Raw genomic sequence first — 21,019 nt, forward strand, 5'->3', positions numbered from 1 at the left:
AAAAACTCACCACAATATATGTAACGCAGGTTCTCCTGAGTAGAACGGTACCCAATACATGGGTATAAACCACTGTATGGGCACACAGCCGGGCTCAGAAGGAAAGGAGCGCCAATTAGCATTTTCAATGCATGATTTTTCTGAAGAAGTTTCTGAGAGCCAGGTGCGTTTGCAGAGCCCCTGTAATGTCTACAGAATAGAACCCCCCCAAAAGTCACCCCATTTTGGAAAGTACACCCCTCAAGGAATTCATCTTGGGGTGTGGTGAGCATTTTGACCCCACAGGTATTGGAGGAAAGCATTCAAAACTAGACTGTAAAAATGAAAAAAATAAAATTTTCCAATAACATGTTTGTTTGGTTCGAAATTTTTCAATTTCACTAGGAACAGGGGAGAAAAAGCACCCCAAAATTTGTAATGGAGGTTCTCCTGAGTACAATGGTACCCCATATGTGGGCATAAACCACTGTATGGGCACACAGCAGGGCCCAGAAGAGAAGGAGTGTCATTTTAGTTACAGGCAATATGTGGGTGTTTACTGATTATCTGGGGTGGTAATGGGCAATCTCGGGGTGTTTACTGGCTATCTGAGGTGGCAACAGGCAATCTGGTGTGGTTACGAGCAGTCTGTGCCAATCTGGGGTGGTTACGGTCAATCTGGGGTGGTCACGGGCAATCTGGGGTGGTTACGGGCAATCTGGGGGTGTTTACTGGCTATCTGGGGTGGTGATAGGCAATCTGGGGGTGTTCACTGGCTATCTGAGGTGGTGACGGGCAATCTGGGGGTGTTCACTGACTATCTGGGGTTGCAACGGGCAATCTGGGGTGGTGACGGGAAATCTGGGGTGGTGACGGGCAATCTGGGCTGGTTGCGAGCAATCTGGGCTGGTTGCGAGCAATCTGGGGTGGTTACAGGCAATTTGGGGTAGTTACAGGCAGTCTGTGGAAATCTGTGGTGGTTACGGGCAATCTGTGGTGGTTACAGGCTGTCTGGAATGGTTATGGGCTATCTGGGGGGGATACGGGCAATCTGGGGAGATTACGGGCAATCTGGGGTAGTGACAGGCAATCTGGGGTAGTGACAGGCAATCTGGGGTAGTGACAGGCAATCTAGGGTGGTGACGGGCAATCTGGGGTGGTTATGGGCTGTTTGGGATGGTTATGGGCTATCTGGGGTGGATACGGGCAATCTGGGGTGGATACGGGCAATCTGGGGTGGATACGGGCAATCTGGGGAGATTACGGACAATCTGGGGAGATTACAGGCAATCTAGGGTGGTTACAGGCAATCTGGGGTGGTTACGGGCAATCTGGGGTGGTTACAGGTAATGTGGGGTGGTTACAAATAATCCAGGGTGGTTACGGGTAATCCAGGGCACTTGATTTTGGTGACAGGTGTAAAAAAGTGCCGACACCATTTGGAACAAGCGATCAGTGGTGTATAGTATATACCGATGATCACCTGTACTGGGACCACACCGGGTGGTCACCGATCATTGCCCCATGCTCTCCGCCACCTCCGGTGGTGGAGAGAATGAAGCTTTGATCATTTTTAGGAATCCATCACTGTGAACAGAGTCTGTTCACAGAGATGGCGGCGGCCATCTTGGATCAGATGGCCGCCCTGGGAGGGGAGGGTCAGTGACCAGGTCACTAGGGTTAATTCTGGGGACAGGGGGGGACATGTTCTCATCTCCTCTCACTGTGGATTCACGGTGAGAAGGATGAAAGCGTTCAGTGGGCTGGCAATGTCTGTTACCGGTGGCCGCCGTTACACTGATAATAACGGCGATCGCCGGTGAGGGGACTGGCCGGGACTGACCCCAAACTCTGCCTCAACCCCTCAGCTACCTCCGGTACCTGAGAGGAGGGGGCTGCGGGCATTACCGGTGCTGCTGCACTATTCTGCACCATCGCCATAAAGAGATGATGGCAGCAGAATAGAGCCCATTAGTGATCGCCGTAAAAATCCGTATCGGCGGTCACTAATAAAATAATACATATATTCTCTGGGTCACTACAGTTACGGCGATACCACATTTGTGTAGGTTTTTTTTAACTATTATGACTTTGGCGCAATAGAAACTATCTTCCTAGCAAAAACCCACAAAAACTGTCGCCGCATTGCAAGATCCATAGCGTTCTCATCTTTTGTGTGACAGAGCTGGTTTTGGGCTTATTTTTTGCGGGAAGATCTGTAGTTTCTATTGATACCAAGTTTTATATGTATAGGACTTTTTGATCTCTTTTATGACGTATTTTCTAAAGTGGATTGATAAAATACAGCTATTCTGGTACTGTTTTTTTTTTTTTTTTAGAGCGTGTGTCGTGCGGTGTAATTATTGATATAGTTTTATAGATTGGGTCGTTACGGACGTAGCAATACCAAATATGTATAGGATTTGTGTTTTTGATCACTTTTATGTCACGTTTTATTGGGTATGGGGAATGTATTGCATCTTTATTATTGGGGGGGGCTGGGGGGGCTGTGCTGTGTTTGGTGCACATTTTTTTTCACTTTTTTTTACTTTTACACTAGTATACATTACTGTACACTAGTGTAAAATACTTTGATCACTGATACAATACATTGCAGTACCTGATGTACTGCAATGTATTGTATCATGCATCATGCTGACAGGCAATAGCCACGGCCACCCCTGTCAGCATGAGGCATCTCCATGGTGACCCCGGGGACCTTCATTAGGACCCCGGGATTACCATCGAGACATCGGGACCCCGGCGCCGCGGGACATCTCGATCACGTAAGTGGACCTGCGGCGCCGTCCGGGATCCACCGGGACCCGTTAGATGCAGCTGTCACGCTGTCACCGCTCCAGGCAGTTACAGGAGGGTGTCAGCGGTCACACTGACCGCTGATCACCCGTCCTGCAGCTGCCGCGGGGCGGTAATTTATTCCGATGCGCCCGCCGTTGAAAGGCGTACGCATCGGAATAAAGCCCATTAGTGGCCGCCGTGAATATGCGTGCGGCGGTCACTAAGGGGTTAAAATAAATATATAAATAAATGTATATTTATATATATATATTTATTTACAGTATATTTAATTGCAAAAGTATAGATTTGTTTTAATTAAATTATTGAACAATAAAAATAACTTCATTTGAACGAAAATGTGATTTATGAATTAAATATTAACTATTACAGGAAGCTCTATTAAAGCCGTTAATTCATATTCCCGGTAATAGAGCTTTCTGTAATAATTAATACTTTACTTTAATTAAAACATCAAATGTTTCTTTTAATTATGCTATAACAATTATTATTATTATGCTATATAGCATTATTAGAAGAAACATTTTGAATCATATGTGCGCTCACCTGATTGGCTTAGTGGACACATATAGAGCGGGTCCACAGCACAGTGACTTCATTGTGCCGCGGACGGCGAAGAGGGAAGATAGAAGATCGAGACATCGGAAGTTGATTATAAAGCTCTCCCCACCCCCTCCCCTGCACTGCACCCATCCCAGCAAGGAAGGGGGGTCACTTAACCCCTTCCTTGCTGGTATGGGTGCAGTCCGACTGGCCCCCATCAGTCTGGCCCCCAAGGGGTTAAGGGGGATGCAATGCATCCTCCCTTAACCCCTTGGGAGCATGACTGTAAACAGCGATCTGTAAAGATGATGCAAACTGTAAGTAGAGATGAGCGTACCGGTTCACCCGGTATGGGATCCGTTTCAGAGATTTCCAAAAATCCGAGTCCGATCGGATTCGGATTTTTGGAAATCCGTTTCGATTTTTTTTTTTTTCTTGCTTTCTAAAATGGCAGCCGCCATTCTAGAAAGCAGGAAGTGTTCCGGGCGGGAAAAGCGCTTTCCCATGATGCCCGGAACACATCCAATCAGCAGGGATCTTGTACTAGCCCACCCCCTGTGTGACATCGGTATTGCTTTAAAAGGAGTGGTCACATGACCGCACCACGCAGTGTGTAGAGGGAGAGAGAGAGAAGAAGCAAGCCAGCTTCTAGACTAAAATACCTGGTTCAGGTGTATAGCATTAAATCTTAAAAAGGTGCTATATATATATATATATATATATATATATATATATATATATATAGACAATTTCTATAGTTGTCCTATATATTACAAGTCCTATATGTGTGTGTATATATATATATATATATATATATATATATATATATATATATATATATATATACACAAGTCCTATATATTACAGAAAATACTGTTCTCATCTACCAAGTGTAGAAATCATAATTTAAATATAAAGTCATGGCACAGGGGCAGCAGGAAACCTCACAAAGCGTTTCAGGCATAGGGCAGGGCAGAGAGTCTGGCTCCAGGGGCAGAAGAGGAAGTAGCGCAGAAAGAGGGTCCAGTGGCAGGCCTGAGCTTCCTTTGTCACACCAGGGTCGTGTCCACATGTCTAATTCCACAGTCCTGGAGTGGCTGGCTCACACTTCGACGTCCACAAGGATGAGTAGTGAGACAGCCAGCCAGGTATCTGTGGGTACCTCAGACACGACCGTGACTTGGCATGGGCACGCAGCAATTCCCCCACGTCCTCCATCTGACATCATCAGCAACATCCCGCTAACTTTTGACCCGCAGCCTGAAAGGGAACTGTTGGCGTCTATGAGCAGCAAACTGCTCTTTGATTACGATGAGCACATGGGGGAAGAGACAGGGGACAATCAAGTGGAGGGCATAGCTGTGTCAGAGGCGATATCAGAGCAGGCCCATGATAGGCCTGGCAGGAGAGCAGTAGGCAGTAGAAGAGAGAGGGCTGGGCAGGAGCCTGATGAGGATGATAGAATCATTCTGGAACCGGATGGTGCTAAATCGAATGTTACATGGGATCCACGGCAGGATTTGGCTTATTCGACGGATTCGTCAACCGGGAATCCGTCCGCCCGCCACAACTAAAAAGCAGACAGGCAGCGGTGGTTAACTAACAAGTCGGAAGCGTAGCCGGGACAAGCAGATGACCACTGGGGAAACCTCCTCCACTGCAGGTCCTAGGATCGGCAGCGCCTGCCCATCCTCGCAGCCTATCGGTACTAGACTGTACACCTCGCCTGTATAGCAGTTTTTTAAAAAGTACCAGGAGGATACCTATGATGTCATCTGTTGCCTGTGCGACTGGCGCATTAAAAGAGGCAAGAGTTTCCATCCTGGCACCAGCGCCATAACTGCCCATATAAAGCGCCACCACCTTTCCACCTGGGAGAAACGGGGTGATAGTGGGTCACAGCAGGCCCAGGCAGAGCCGCAGTCAACAACAGCAGGAAGCAGCAGTCAGGGCTGGGACAAGGAGTTTTGGTGCCCTAGGCAGAGAAGGCAAATGGCGCCCCCCCCCCCCAAGCCACTGTTATCAGATTTGGCACGGCACAGACAGTGTAAAGCCCAGAAAGTGCCCCCACACTGTATTACGAGCCCCAGGACATTCGGTAGTTATCTTATAACATTCTTACCACCATACAGTGATTACATATTGCCTCTGGAGAAAACCAAAAGATATCACTAATGAAACCATTGAATAATACCGCCACACCATGACCACTATCACTACAACCCAGATAACAGAGTGCAGTTACATCCAGTTACTCACAAGTGACGTCTTCTCTGATAAGAGTCTTTCACATTTTCTTTTTCTCTCCATCCAGCCTAGGCCACCTTGAAGTCTTCTCCTGGCTGTGAATCTTCTCTCCAGAATCTGCCAGAGAAACATTTTAGGCTCCGGCACATACAGTAGTTAGGTCCCCTGTACCCCTATATGGCCCCATACTTTTAAGGTATCCCTGTGCCCCCACTTAATAATTAGGTATGCTCTGTGCCCCAGTATATTAGTAAGGTCCCTCTGTGCAGTCCCAATGTGTTATAGACCCCTGTGTGCTGTCCCCAGTAGTATATACAGCCCCTGTGTGTTGCCCCCAGTTGTTTATATATCCCCTGTGGGCTCCACCAGTTTTGTGTGTGTGTGTGTATATATATCCACTGTGTGCTCCCACAGTTGTATACATATCCCCCGTGCGCTCCCCCAGTTGTGTATATACATATGCCGTGTGTTCTCCCAGTTGTATATATATCCACTGTGCGCTCCCCCAGTTGTGAATATACATATCCCGTGTGCTCTCCCTGTTGTAAGTATATATCCCCTGTGTGCTGCCCCCAGTAGTATATAGACCCCTGTGTGCTGCCCCCAGTAGCATATAGACCCCTGTGTGCTGTCTCCAGTAGTATATAAACTCCTGTGTGCTGCCTCCAGTAGTATATAGATGCCTGTGTGCTGCCCCAGTTATATATAGACCCCCTGTGTGCTGCCCCCAGTTATATATAGACCCCTGTGTGCTGCCTCCAGTAGTATATAGACCCCTGTGTGCTGTCTCCAGTAGTATATAGACCCCCTGTGTGCTGCCCCCAGTAGTATATAGACCCCCATGTGCTGCCCCCAGTAGTATATAGACCCCCTGTGTGCTGCCCCCAGTAGTATATAGACCCCCTGTGTGCTGCCCCCAGTAGTATATAGACCCCCCTGTGTGCTGCCCCAGTTGTATATATATCCCCTGTGTGCTGCCCCCAGTTGTATATAGACCCCCTGTGTGCTGCCCCCAGTTGTATATATATACCCTGTGTGCTGCCCCAGTTGTATATAGTTTTGTGTATATATATTTATGGATATACACACAGACACACACATTTCTGCATATATATATATATATATATATATATATATATATATATATATATATATGCATACTCACACACACAGGCACATACTTATGTATACACACACATTTATGTACAGTTTATACATACATACACACACACACAGATGCACACACATTTATGTACAGTACACACACAGGCACACACTTACGTATATATATTCTCACACACACACACACACTCACTCTCTTATCTATACACACCACACTCACACTCTTATGTATACACACACACACACACTCTTATGTATACACACCACACTCACTCTCTTATGTATACACACTCACACTCTTATGTATACACACACACACACACACACACACTCTTATGTATACACACCACACTCACTCTCTTATGTATACACACTCACACTCTTATGTATACACACACACACACACTCACACTCTTATGTACACACACAGACACACAAAACAGCTACCTCTCAGCTAGGTTGCTTGCACTTTCTGTCCTCACCATCCTAGGACTGTCATGGAGGGGATGATGATGATGATGATGATGATGCAGCAGAGATGAGCAGCTGACAGGAGAGGCCGGGGCAGACACTTCCTGGTCCCCCTGTGTGGTCTCTGCAGGCTGCCGTTCCTCACCTCCTCCTCCTCCCTGGCCCGACAGCTGAGCAGCTCCCAGAGCCTGGAGGATGTGCAGCAGGGGATGTCAGTACTGCTGCCCCCATGCTGGCGTCCTGGAGCAGGTCAGAGCCTCCTGGAAGTGGGAGCTCAGCCAGAGCAGTGTCCCGGCAGGGAGCCGCCCCTCCCCCTTCCTATGTACAGCAGCAGCAGCTGAGGACCCGACAGACCTGTGCATCTCCCGGCAGGGGGCTGATGTAATCAGCTCCTGTATGCTGCTTCTGGGTTCGGCCTGGTGGCGCCCCCTGCTGTTTGGCGCCCTAGGCCATCGCACAGAGTCAGACCTCCTCTGTGGAAGGGAGTGTGGCTTCACTCCCTTCCGGCTGGTGGCCCCTGTGTTGCTAGCAGTAGGCAGCCTGGCTGTCAGGATGGTATCTTTGCGGAGCGTTATGCGTCCCTCTGCTCGTGCTGTGCGGCCGAGAAGGCGCTGATATTCTCTTTTCTGTTCTGTGTTTTGTTTTGCTGTGTCTGAACACTGGTTTATTTGCTCTCTTTGGGAGACACACCCGACTTCACCTGCTGAATTCTGTCTGGCCATGTTATGGTTAATCTGTGTTCTGGTTCTGCTGTGACTGACAGGTCTTCCTGCCAGTGGATCTGTCTTGTTCTCAGGTGTCTGTGCTTGGAGATCAGGGGGATGGTCCAATTATGTTCTGGATCAGAACCCTGGCCTCCTATATAACTACCTCAGTCTCTGCACTTATTGCTGGTTATTGACTTAGTCTCTGCCTGCTTGTGGATTCTGTTTCTTTGCATCTCCTGACTACTGCTTTGTATCTCTGACCTCCCTTGCTTGCTGTCTGCCACTGATCATATTGCCTATATTCTGATTACGCCTTTGGATCCTGATTTTGTACTTTTGCTGCCCGACTGTTGTGACCCGGATTGTGGACTATTCTTCATTGTGTTTGTCTGTCTGTTTTGTATTTGTGTCCCACCTAGCCAGTGCAGGGACTGCCGCCCAGTTGCTCGCCGCCATCTTAGGGCGGATAGTGGCAAGTAGGTAGAGGACAGTGGGCGGGGCTGAGCTTAGGGCTCACTGTCTTGTCTTGTCCTGCTGTCCGGTTCCTAACAGAATAACCAGCCATACCTCTTTTTTTTTTTTCTCTCTCCCCACCTGATTATGGACCCCGTGAAAGCTCTTGTGGAGCAAATGCAAAGTCTCAACCAGCTTGTTCTGGACCTTACGCAACGGGTGCAGCAGGTAGAGTCTTTCCTGGGCCAAAATGCCATGCTATCTGCTGCTGCTCCCCCAGAACCTCCAGTGCAGCTTCCTGATAGGTTCAAAGGCGAGAGAAGGGCCTTTCGAATCTTCAGAGAGGGATGTAAGTTGTTTTTCAGACTTTGTCCCCGGTCCTCTGGGGATGAGAGCCAGAGAGTGGGCATTATTATGTCACTCTTACAAGGACCTCCGCAGGAGTGGGCCTTTTCTTTGCCTCCAGATGCCACTGAGTTATCTTCTGTGGATCAGTTTTTCTCTGCATTGGAGTTACTGTATGATGACCCTGACAGGGCAGCAGCAGCTGAGAGGCAGTTGACTACTTTGAGACAGGGCAAGCGACCGGTGGAGGAGTATTGTGCTGAGTTCCGCCAGTGGTGCGTTCCATCTGGGTGGAATGATCCTGCACTTAGATGCAAGTTTAAGCAGGGGTTGTCTGATGGCATTAAGGATGCCTGGACAGGACAACCAGATCCTTCCACCCTTAAGCAGGCCATGAATTTGGCTATTCGCATCGACCGCAGGCTCTGTGACAGACATAGGGAGAGAGTAGACTCTGACTCTTCTAAACAATCTGTCTCCTATTCTGTCAAAACCCCTCTTGTTACCCCTACTATTCCTGAGGACGAGCCCATGCAGCTGGGACTATTAGACGCCAAGACCAGGCGAGAACACCGGAGACACAACGGTCTATGTTACTACTGTGGTGACAGCGGCCATTACATCAGTTTCTGCCACAAGCGTCCCAAGCGGCAAGAAAACCTGCACCCAGATCATCGGCGTCCAGGTGACTCCCAGGAAGGTCACTTGGGCGCACAGGTACCCTCATGTGAAATTAATATTTCTAGTTCTGTTGTACCTGATTTGCCTGTATCTGATGTGAATTTAACATGTTGTTCTGCTCGTCCTGTCAGTAAGCCTGTTCTCCATGCCATGGACTCGTCTTCTGATGAATGGGAGTCAGATGGCAATCTTCTAAGTGAAGTTGAGTCCTGTGAGGGTCCTGAGGCCCCTCATAAAAGGGGGGGTACTGTCAGGATGGTATCTTTGCGGAGCGTTATGCGTCCCTCTGCTCGTGCTGTGCGGCCGAGAAGGCGCTGATATTCTCTTATTCTGTTCTGTGTTTTGTTTTGCTGTGTCTGAACTCTGGTTTATTTGCTCTCTTTGGGAGACACACCCGACTTCACCTGCTGAGTTCTGTCTGGCCATGTCAGGGTTAATCTGTGTTCTGGTTCTGCTGTGACTGACAGGTCTTCCTGCCAGTGGATCTGTCTTGTTCTCAGGTGTCTGTGCTTGGAGATCAGGGGGATGGTCCAATGATGTTCTGGATCAGAATCCTGGTCTCCTATATAACAAACCTCAGCCTGTGCACTTATTGCTGGTTATTGACTTAGTCTCTGCCTGCTTGTGGATTCTGTTTCTTTGCATCTCCTGACTACTGCTTTGTATCTCTGACCTCCCTTGCTTGCTGCCTGCCCCTGATCATATTGCCTGTTTTCTGATTACGCCTTTGGATCCTGATTTTGTACTTTTGCTGCCCGACTGTTGTGACCCGGCTTGTGGACTATTCTTCATTGTGTTTATCTGTCTGTTTTGTATTTGTGTTTCACCTAGCCAGTGCAGGGACTGCCGCCCAGTTGCTCGCCGCCATCTTAGGGCGGATAGTGGCAAGTAGGTAGAGGACAGTGGGCGGGGCTGAGCTTAGGGCTCACTGTCTTGTCTTGTCCTGCTGTCCAGTTCCTAACACTGGCATCATGGAGTCCCTATACCGGAGGCAGACATATGCACCCAGCAATCCTGCAGCAGTCAAGCTGAACGCCCACCTGGCCAAGTTGCTGGTGCTCCAGGTTCTGCCGTTTAAAGTTCGAGTCGACACTACTTTTCCAACACAGCTATGCCGGCCATGTACAGCTATGTTCGTGAAAAGGTTGCTGACTCGCTGAGCCATTCAGTGAGCAGACATGTACATTTAACCACAGACATCTGGAGCTGTAATTACGGGCAAGGGCAGTATATGTCCATTACTGCTCAGTGGGTAAATGTATAATGGCCGGCGGACCCCCAGCAACTTGGCCAGGGAAGGGCGATGACACCACCCCGTTGTCACAGCAGGGTTCCTATGTTGCGGTCCTCCTCCACATCCTCCAGAAGGTCCAAAACCTCCTCAACCGCCAGTGTTCCTCCCTTGTACCACTTGGGTGTAGCACGGAGGTGTCATGCTGTGCTGCATCTAGCCTGCCTGGGTGAAAGGAGACACACAGGGGAAGAGCTGCACCGCCTGCTCGAGAAGGAAATCCTCTCATGGCTGACTCCACGCCATCTGAAAGTTGGGACGGTGGTGAGTGACATGGGAGCAACATTTTCTCCACGCTGAGTCGAGGAGGTATGAGGCACGCCCCGTGTATGGCACATGTTTTAAACCTAATAGTTACACACTTTCTAAAGTCTTCATCCCATTTACAGACTGTGCTGTCAATGGCTCGAAAGCTGTGTAACCATTTCAGCCATTCAAGTTGCTCTCACCACATCCTCCTTGACCTACAGCGGAGGAATGGTCTTCCCAATCATCATCTCATTTGCGATGTAGCCACGCGGTGGAACTCCACCCTCCACATGCTGGACCGGCTCTATGAGCAGAGGAAGGCCTTGACTGATTTCCTCTTGATGCAGGCGGACACGGCGACTCCCCTGTGTAACCTGGAGCTCGGGCAGTGGCAGCTCATGCGTGACACCTGCCGCTTGCTACGACCCTTTGAGGAGGCCACCTTTCTGGTCAGTGGGCAAGACACAGGACTGAGCGCCATCATACACATGCTTCATGTACTGGAGCTGATGCTGATGGCGAGGGGGAACAGGTCTTGCCACTGTCACAGCCTGGGTCGCTGGAGGAAGGCTTGGCAGAAGAGGAGGGAGAGGAAGTTGAGGAGGAGGACCTGAACGCACAGGAACTCTTAGGGGAGACGGGTGGAGGAGAAGGAAATGAGCCTTCCTGCCAGACCAGAGGGGGGCCAGAGGAGGATATACAGGGCTATGAGGAGGATGAGAAGGATGGAGGCAGTACCCATTGGCAGTATTCTGTGGAGACGGAGGCGGGGACTCCTTCCCACTCCCTGGTGGAAATGGCTAAGAGCATGTTGAAATGCTTTCGGGCCGACCCACGCTTGCAAAGGAATCGTCAACGAAAGAGTTCTGGTTGGCCACACTACTGGACCCATGGTATCGCAACAAGCTGTGTGAATTCATTCACCCTTCCCCCCAGGAGGAAAAAATTAATTATTATAGAGAGGAGCTGGGTGCACAGTTAGTGGCAGCCTTTGGAACACGGCGCTCTTATTCACGCCATTCCCACCAGGACCACACCGGCAGCGCTGCCTCCTCCACATCCTTCTCTAGTACCTTGGGTGGCATGAGCAGCGGCACCAGTCTGAGCCTGATGTCCATGATGCACGCTTTCATGCAGCCACAGGCTGGGGTAACAGGAGCACCCGCACAGCAGCAGGACATGGCGGCACACCTCAAACAGCAAGTCCAGGTGTTTTTGGACTCTATTTTGCCACCTAACGTCCCCAAACCCCTGGACGACTGGGTGGGAAAATTATATGTCTGGCCACAACTCGCTGAATTTGCTTTGGACATACTCTCCTGTCCGGCCAGCAGTGTGTCATCCGAGCGAGGTGTCAGCGCAGCAGGTCATATTGTCAGTCCCAGGAGAACCAGATTGTCCTGTGATAGTGTGGAACGTCTGACTTTTATCAAAATGAACGCCACATGGATAGATAAGGACTTTGTGACACCTTCTCCTGATACCACAGAGTAGGATTTGGTCCTGTTGTCACCAAGATGTACTACCTTTTCTGCATCTATTATGGCCTATATGTAAACTAGACCTTACTGGTCATTCCACCCTTCCTGCTGCCCTGCTAACTCTCACCTGTCCATGGACCTCATTATTCTGCTTCTGCTGCTCATGTTATCCCATTACAACTGCTACTCCTGCCCTGGCCTCCATATTGGCTACTGCAGGGCCTTCACTGGCCTCATAATTAGCTACTGCTGGGCCTTAACTGGCATCCATGTTGACTACTGCTGTGCCTGCCCTTGCCTCCTTGTTGGCTACTGCTGGGCCTTGACTGGCATCTAGGTTGACTACTGCTATGCCTGCCCTTGCCTCAATATTGGCTACTGCTGGGCCTTGACTGGCATCTAGGTTGACGACTGCTGTGCCTGCCCTTGCCTTAATGTTGGCTACTGCTGGGCCTTGACTGGCATCTAGGTTGACTACTGCTGTGCCTGTCCTTGCCTCAATGTTGGCTACTGCTGGGCCTTGACTGGCATCTAGGTTGACTACTGCTGGGCCTGCCCTTGCCTCAATGTTGGCTACTGCTGGGCCTTGACTGGCATCTAGGTTGACTACTGCTGTGCCTGCCCTTGCCTCATTGTTTAGCTGTTTTATCGAACTGGAACCCGAATCTTTACAAGATGGTCGTCCGAGTAACGAGTACCATCGAGTACCCTAATGCTCGAACGAGTACCAAGCTCGGACGAGCATGCTCGCTCATCACTAAACACGTCGTATTACTACTTTCACATAAATTTCCAAACAATAATTCCATGCTGTACAGAAATATTTAGCTATACTAAGCTCTTAATGAACTTTTACCATTTCTTTAATATCTCCGTGTTGGAAGTCTCCTGACCACGTCCAACCACCCATTTTAATACGTAAATTAATTGCATGAATCATGCTAGGAGAAATTAAAAACAGTCGTCACTAGTGATGAGCGAGTACTAAAATGCTCGGGTGCTCGTTACTCGAAACGAATATCTCCCGATACTCGAGTGCTCGTTTCGAGTAACGAACCCCATTGAAGTCAATGGGAGACTCAAGCATTTTTTTAAGGGACCCAAGTTCGATAGAGGGAAGGTCGTGTGAAAACCTGTCAACCTCAGAAATTGATGGAAACAGAACGGAAATGGACAGGAAACAGCAGGGACAGCATGTATGCATACCTCTGAGGCTGCCTAATTGCACCATTATGCCTAATTCTGTGCAACAGCCTGGTTAAAACAGAGGTAGGCATATGGACCACCCAAAAACTCAGCCTAACACAGCATGGCAGTGAGAACACAGGGAACCATTAAAACAGAGGTAGCATATCATGAACCACCCAAAAATTCAGCCTGACACAGCATGGCAGAGAGGACAGAGGGAACAAGGTAGAAGCGGTAGCCAGTCAGCCTCCCCAAAATTAGGCCAAACACAGCATGGCATTGAATACACAGAGAACCATTTCAAGTGAGTGAGGAAGCAACTGAGCCTCTCCAAAATTAGGCTAGACACTGCAGGGCATTGAACACAGAGAACCATTACAAGTGAATGAGGAAGCAAGTGAGCCTCCCCAAACTTAGGCCAAACACAGCATGGCAGTAAGGACACAGAGAACCATTAAAAATGAGTGAGGAAGCTAGTGAGCCTCCCAAAAATTAGGCCTGACACAGCATGGTATTGAGCAAACAGAGAACCCTTAAAATTGAGTGAGGAAGCTAGTGAGCCTCCCAAAAATTAGGCCAGACACAGCATGGCATTGAGCAAACAGAGAACCCTTAAAATTGAGTGAGGAAGCTAGTGAGCCTCCCAAAAATTAGGCCAGACACAGCATGGCATTGAGCATACAGAGAACCCTTAAAAGTGAGTGAGGAAGCAAGTGAGCCTTTCAAAAATAAGGCCAGACACTGCAGGGCCTTGAACATACAGATAACCATTACAAGTGAGTAAGGATGCAACTGAGCCTCCCCAAAATTAGGCCAGACACAGCTTGGCATTGAGCACACAGAGAACCCTTAAAATTGAAAGAGGAAGCAAGTGAGCCTCCCCAAAATTAGGCCAGACTCAGCATGGCAGTGAGGACACAGAGAACCATTACAAGTAAGTGAGGAAGCAAATGAGCCCACCCAAAAATTGGAGTGAGTCCAGGGGCTGGGATATATAGTGGACATGAACCCGGGTGCTGACAGCTAACTGGCTAGGCCAGCTGTCAGTCACCACTCACTATCAAGGCTACACTTGATGCCTCTCGACCGGGGGTGGTGAGGCCCCGGCCACGGCTTGACAAAAAAAATAAATAAAACAGCTGGCCGGTTGGCGGGGGCGCAATCAGCGGGTCCCCGGCTACCAGTCCCGCTCCTCCGCAGACGTAGTGTGACGTCAGAGCATGGCAGTGAGGACACAGAGAACCATTAGAAGTGAGTGAGGAAGCAATTGAGCCTCCCAATAATTAGGCCAGACCCTGCATGGCAGAAGAAGACTTGGCAGTTGACTGAGAATTGTAGGAGGAGGAGGAGGAGAGGAGATACCAAGAAGCTTCATGTTCAGCTGCTTTCCCTGGGTGGACAGTTGAATTCAGGTGAAATCCAGGCTTTGTTCATTTTTATAAACGTCAGCCTGTCAGTGGACAGGCGGGTGCGCTTATCAGTGATGATGGCACCAGCTGCACTGAAGACCCGCTCTGACAACATGCTAGCAGCAGGGCAGGCCAGCAGCTTCAAGCGTAAAGCGCCAGTTCGGCCACGTATCCAGCTTTGAAACCCAGTAGTTGTAGGTAGCAGAGTGATCGGGAAGGACGGTGGTATGGTTAGCAAGGTACTCCCTCATCATCTTTCTGAAGGCCTCCCCCCTACTCTGTCTAGACTGGGGACGCTTAACATAGTCTTGCTGTTGTGCCATGAAACTGTAAAAGGCCTTGGAGAGTGTTCCCCTGCCCCTTGACAAGCTGCCTGCTCCACCCCTCCTCTCCCCCGCTCTTTGTCCCACATAACTACGTCCTCTGGTGCTAGTGGTGTCAGATGGGAAGTACATTTTCAGCTTCTGCACCAGGGCCTGTTGATATTGATTCACTCTCATACTGCGTTCCTCGGCAGGAATGAGAGTGGAGTAATCTGTGTTGTCACGGGAAAGACAGCCTAACATAAAGTCAGCCATGTACGTCAGGCTCCCAACACGCAAGAACTCCTTCTCCTGACTAGCCTCAATTTCCTCCTCCTCCTCCACCAATTCCTCCTCTTCAGGCCATACACGCTCAACAACTAAGGATTGAGCATGGGTACCCTCTTCAGTGGCGGCACCAGTCTGCTCCTCTTCCTCTTCTTCATCCTCCACTCCGTGGTGAGAAACTGACGTCAGGGTGGTCTGGATATCTAGCGGCGGCTGTTCTTCACCCGTCTACTGAGACGAAGGCAAAGTCTCAGACTTCAGGCTGAGCAGGGAGGTTTGAAGCAGACACAGCAGCAGGATGGTGAGGCTGATGATGGCGGCATCTCCGCCAACCATCTGTGTTGACTCCTCAAAGGGGCCCAGTACCTGAAAGATAGTGGACATCCAGATCCACTCCTCTTTGTAGATTTGAGGTAGCTGACTGACCTGACTACCGCTTCTTACCGAGGTTGACATCTGGCATTCCACAATGGCTCTGCGTTGCTGGTAAACCCTTGCTACCATCTGGAAGGGGGAATTCCACCTTGTGGGCACGTCGCACAGCAGTCTGTGAGCCGGCAGTTTCAAGCGCCTTTGCACTGCCCTAAGGGTGGCAGCATTCGTGGTTGACTTGCGGAAATGCGCATGGATGCGCCGCACCTTGGTGAGCAAGTCAGCCAAATTGTGGTAGGTCTTAAGAAACCGCTGCACCGCTAGGTTGAACACGTGGGCCAGGCATGGTACATGTGTGAGGCTGCCGAGTTGCAGAGCCGCCACCAGGTTTCGCCCATTGTCACACACAACCATGCCTGGTTTGAGGCTTAGTGGCGCGAGCCAAAAATCTCACTGCGCCATGATGCCCTGCAACAGCTCCTGGGCCGTGTGCCTATTGTCGCCTAAGCTCAGCAGTTTCAACACCGCCTGTTGGCGCTTACCCACTGCACTGCTGATGCTACAAGATTGAGGCGACGTGCTTGTGGAGGGTAATAGAGAGGAGGAGGAAGAAGAGGAGGAGAAAGAGGTGTACAACTCATGAGAGACCGCAACCGAGGTAGGCCCCACAATCCTCGGGGTGGGCAGCACATGAGCAGAACCAGGGTCAGACTCTGTCCCAGCCTCCACCATGTTGACCCAATGTGCCGTCAGGGAGATATAATGTCCCTGCCCACCAGCACTTGTCCACATGTCCGTGGTTAGGTGGACCTTGTCGCTGACCGCGTTGGTCAGGGCACGGATGAGGTTATCCGACACGTGCTGGTGTAGGGCTGGGATGGCACACCGTGAAAAGTAGTTTCGGCTAGGGAGGTTCCTAAAAGCCTCTGTCTCTATCAGCCGATAGGGCAGCATCTCCAAGCTCAGCGGTTTGCCAATGTGCACATTTAGGGCTTGTGCATGCGGGTGAGTGGCAGTGTATTTGCACTTCCGTTTAAAGGTCTGCTGCAGGGACAGTTGAACGCTGCGCTTGGACACTTTGCTGGAGGGTGTGGAGCATAGTGGAGGTGAAGGGGTGCGTGTAGGGCGGGAGGCGATTGTGCCCAGACTCAGGGAAGGGTCCAGAAAACAGTTCCTGGGAGCATGGTGGTGGATCTGAATCCCTTCTTTCCCTGTAGGGGCCAGGCTGTGGGGAAGGAGGCTGAGCTGATGGAGTTCCACTACCTTAGCTAGCATGGGTGGACTGCGTGGCAGACTGGGTGGTGGATAAGTTACTGGACACATTATCCGCTATCTACGTGATCACCTGTTCACACTGCTGCAGTTTCAATAACGGTGTACCCTGAGACCCCGTAAGTTGGGCAAAGAAGCTAGGGAATGGACGTCTGCGGTGTGCCATTGCTACCTCCTCAACAGGTGCTGCGGTGTCACCCTGCCCTGAACCATGGCTTCCAGCAACCATATCACTTGGAACCCCACACCCTCGACCCTTACCCCTGGGGTTCACCATTTTACGGACACTGCACAGTATGGAACTTAGATAGGCCTTGCGTATGAAATACAGAAATCTGGAAAAATACCCACTGGTTTGGTGGGGCTGTACGGTACAATCAGGTATTGGCCAGAACTATACACACTCTCTGACACCCCCTTACAATGAGCAGTGAAGTTCTATGCAGGATGTACTACAAATCCCAGCAATACAGTGTAATATAGCAGCACCACCAACCCCAAAATAAAAAAAGAGTACACTGAGCAGTGCTGCACTTCTTAGGGGTGTGTATGCAACACCTAATGCCCCCTTTCTGCCAGCAGCCGGTCACCACAGTGTGCTGGTTAAATTGCGGTAGCAGCACTCCCAGCCAGCATTCTGTAGTAATAGTATTACTAAAAGCTTTTAAGCCCTGAAAAGGTCTGTTTGTTTGTATTGCTAGTATATACCCTGCTAGTATATACCCTGCCTACTGGAACGCTAAATCCTACACTGACACTCTCCCTGACCAGCAGCAGCTCTGTCCCTGATCTCTCACAGCATGCGTCTGAAGCGAGCACTGCCTGCGCAGTTTTATATGGCAGGGTCATCTGATCTGGCCAACCAATCGCTGCTATCGACATGTATGGGTCCCACGTGATCGCAGGATGTACCAAAGAGTCTCCTGCATGTTTATTGGCTGCGAAATATCTCCCAAACTTACAGGGGTAGGCGATGGCCTAGGGCGCAAAACAACAGGGGGCATTAATTAATTAATTCATTTATTTACTTATTTACCCATCCATCCTGCCCCCGCTCGCCCGCCGGCCGGCCCGCCCTGCAGTGTAACCAGGGCTGCCATCAGGGCAGCAATGCTGGGAGTGCTGTAAGGGGCCCGGGCCTGGTGACTCACAGAGAGGGGCCCTGTGCTGCTGCCTGTACACTGCAATGCTTAGTGACAAGAACGGACTTTTACAGACCTGTTCTTCTCACTAAGCGGCAGTCTGGGGGGTCCTGCTCAATCTCCCTGTGCTGTCTGGAGGTCTCACCGACTCTCCTCTCCCCTCATGGCGTTCACAGACTCCTTACTGCTGTCTCTGCTGTCCCATGCAGAGAGGAGGGGGAGGGGCAGGAGAGCGTGGTGCGAAGGAGGAGGACAGAGGATCTGCAGGTGCTGGGAAGATGTAAAGAGAAGATCCCTCATGGAATGTAAGTGCCTGTTTCTATGTTTGGGAGTGTGTGTGGGAGAAAGTGAATGAATGTGTGTATGTATGTATGTAGGTTGTCAATACATGCTGGGATTTGTAGTGTTGTCACATGTTGTCAGTACATGCTGGGAGTTGTAGTGTTGTCACAGGCTGTCAGTACATGCTGGGAGTTGTAGTGTTGTCACAGGCTGTCAGTGCATGCTGGGAGTTGTAGTGTTGTCATAGGCTGTCAGTGCATGCTGGGAGTTGTAGTGCTGTAATAAGCTGTCAGTGCATGCTGGGAGTTGTAGTGTTGTCGCAAGTTAGCTGTCAGGCTGTGACAACACTACAACTCCCAGCATGTACTGACACAACACTCATCTATACCTGTACTTCTTCACCCTTTATCCACTCTACTTCCACTACCACACCCTTTATCTATGCCTGAACTACTACACCCCTCATCCACTCTACCTCCACTACTACACCCTACCTAGATGGAGGCACGAAGAAGATCTCCTATACTATATGGGGGCGTATATTTGGCAAACCTATTTATATGGGGTGCTTGCTGACTCAAACCTTCCCCGCTGCTGTGTGATCTGGGGTCTTGCTAAAAAAAAAAAAAAACATTTTTATCCCATCCGCCTCTGCCGCCTCTCTGCGGGAAACTGACTGCCGATTCTGATAACGCTGGGTTGGGGGAAGGCCATTTGCTTTCTCTGCCTAGGGCACCAAAACTCCTTGTCCCGGCCCTGACGGATGATGAGATTTTCTTGAGTATCGCGAGATGCTTGTCCAAGTATCGAGTGCCATCGAGTACCCTAATGCTCGATCGAGTACCAAGCTCGGACGAGCATGCTCGCTCATCACTAGTCGTCACAATACATAAGATATAATAAACCACACACAAAAAAAAAAACACAAAAAAAGAAAAATATATACATATACAAAAATAAATGTAACTCTCCCCAAATCCCCCTATTCCCCCCCCCTATTCTGTATCCGAAAAGATCTAAGTATCCACGCAACCCACTATAAGGGCATACTCCTGAGGAATGCAAAATCGGGCCACCATAGCCAAAAATCTGAGCAGTGCCTTTGCGTATGCTGAAGAAGAGACAACGCTGGGGTGAACTCTACCCTCTCACCCAGGACCACACGGGTCACTCTTTTAATTTCTGTCCAAAAGGCCAAAAGTGCCGCGCACTCTCAAAAAACATGTAATAAAGTTCCAGCTGGAGAGCCATTTAGTCATTTACTCCTCAGTTGGGTAAGACCGTTAGGAGCACCCCCCCTGCTCCCAGAGTGCTGATCCATCCCTGGCCCGTCCAGAGGCAGATCAGCGCTATGGGGGCAGACCGGCCGGGGGTGGGCCAAAGGAGTCCAAGACCAAGGAGTCATTGTCTAACTGCATGGGAATGGCACCAAGGATGAAGGTAAGAGCCATACCTTCATCCTCTGTGCCTCCTGTGCAATTGGGGGCTTTCAGATTTTTCTAACCTGCTGAAAGATGCCCTTTTAGCCTCTCCACAGGTAATGATGATGAAAAAGAAGATAAAGAGGTAGTGCCAAAGATAATGAGGAGATAAGGAGGATGAAGAGGGGTAAAGAGAGAGAAGCTGGATAAGAAGAAACATGTGATTACAGAAGAAGGTGATGGAGGAAGAGGATGAAAACGAGAAGAAAGTGATAAGACAGTAAAGAGGACGCTGATTAGAGGGAAGAAGAAGAGAGAAGACAATGATATAAGAGAAGTACAAAGATAAAATAGTGGATGATTATGATGAAGCAGAGAGCAGTTACCTGTGTCGGCCATTGTTGGGTCTTGTTGGGTGTCCCGGTGGATCTGGCTGCTCTCTGTAAGGAGACTGCAGGTCACTGAGGAGAATTCTGCTCCGGACTCTTATATAATCCAGAGGAACGGTGGAAACTGTGGGAACCTGTGTCCTTCTCCTCCTCCCTGCAGCGCTCCATCATGACTCCTCATCTCTGTTTACCCCCATGTGTTTACTCTGTATCTCCTGTTCTATGACTTGCTGATAGTGAAATGCTTCTATTCGTTGCTTCCAGATCACACCTTGTATAAAGAACATAATTTTATTTGCTCCTGTCATGGGATGATCATTATTATACATGCTGATGGCAACTTCTCTCAAAAATATTTGATTTTCCCACAAATGTTTATAATGAGAGAGAAGCATGTGACAATAAACACCAGAAAAACGTGGCTCGGCACTACCACAGGGGAACCTGACTTTCTGAACTCTGCCCAAAAGACCTTGTTAGACAACCAGTGGTGCTTAATCGTCCATGCAAGTCTACCCGAAACCACTTGACAAAGTAAGGGAAGGATAAGGCACTCACCATTCTTGTC

The 21,019-nt window shown here is 49.6% G+C and overlaps 1 protein-coding gene across 2 annotated transcripts in view; it reads right to left on the bottom strand.

Annotated features, from left to right (window-relative positions):
* Positions 1–20,653, bottom strand: part of LOC138796629 (tachylectin-2-like) — a 77,238-nt gene extending 56,585 nt beyond the window's left edge. Inside the window, exon 1 of one of the 2 annotated variants that reach the window (XM_069976243.1) lies at positions 20,449–20,653. In XM_069976243.1, coding sequence (XP_069832344.1) covers positions 20,449–20,461 — 13 coding nt within the window. In that variant the 5' untranslated portion in view covers positions 20,462–20,653. The remainder of the gene's footprint in view (positions 1–20,448) is intronic. The other variant, XM_069976244.1, reaches the window with a different exon arrangement.
* Positions 20,654–21,019: the final 366 nt, after the last annotated feature.

The sequence above is a fragment of the Dendropsophus ebraccatus genome, chromosome 7, assembly GCF_027789765.1.
Source record: "Dendropsophus ebraccatus isolate aDenEbr1 chromosome 7, aDenEbr1.pat, whole genome shotgun sequence".
In the NCBI taxonomy this organism is placed as follows: Eukaryota; Metazoa; Chordata; class Amphibia; order Anura; family Hylidae; genus Dendropsophus; species Dendropsophus ebraccatus.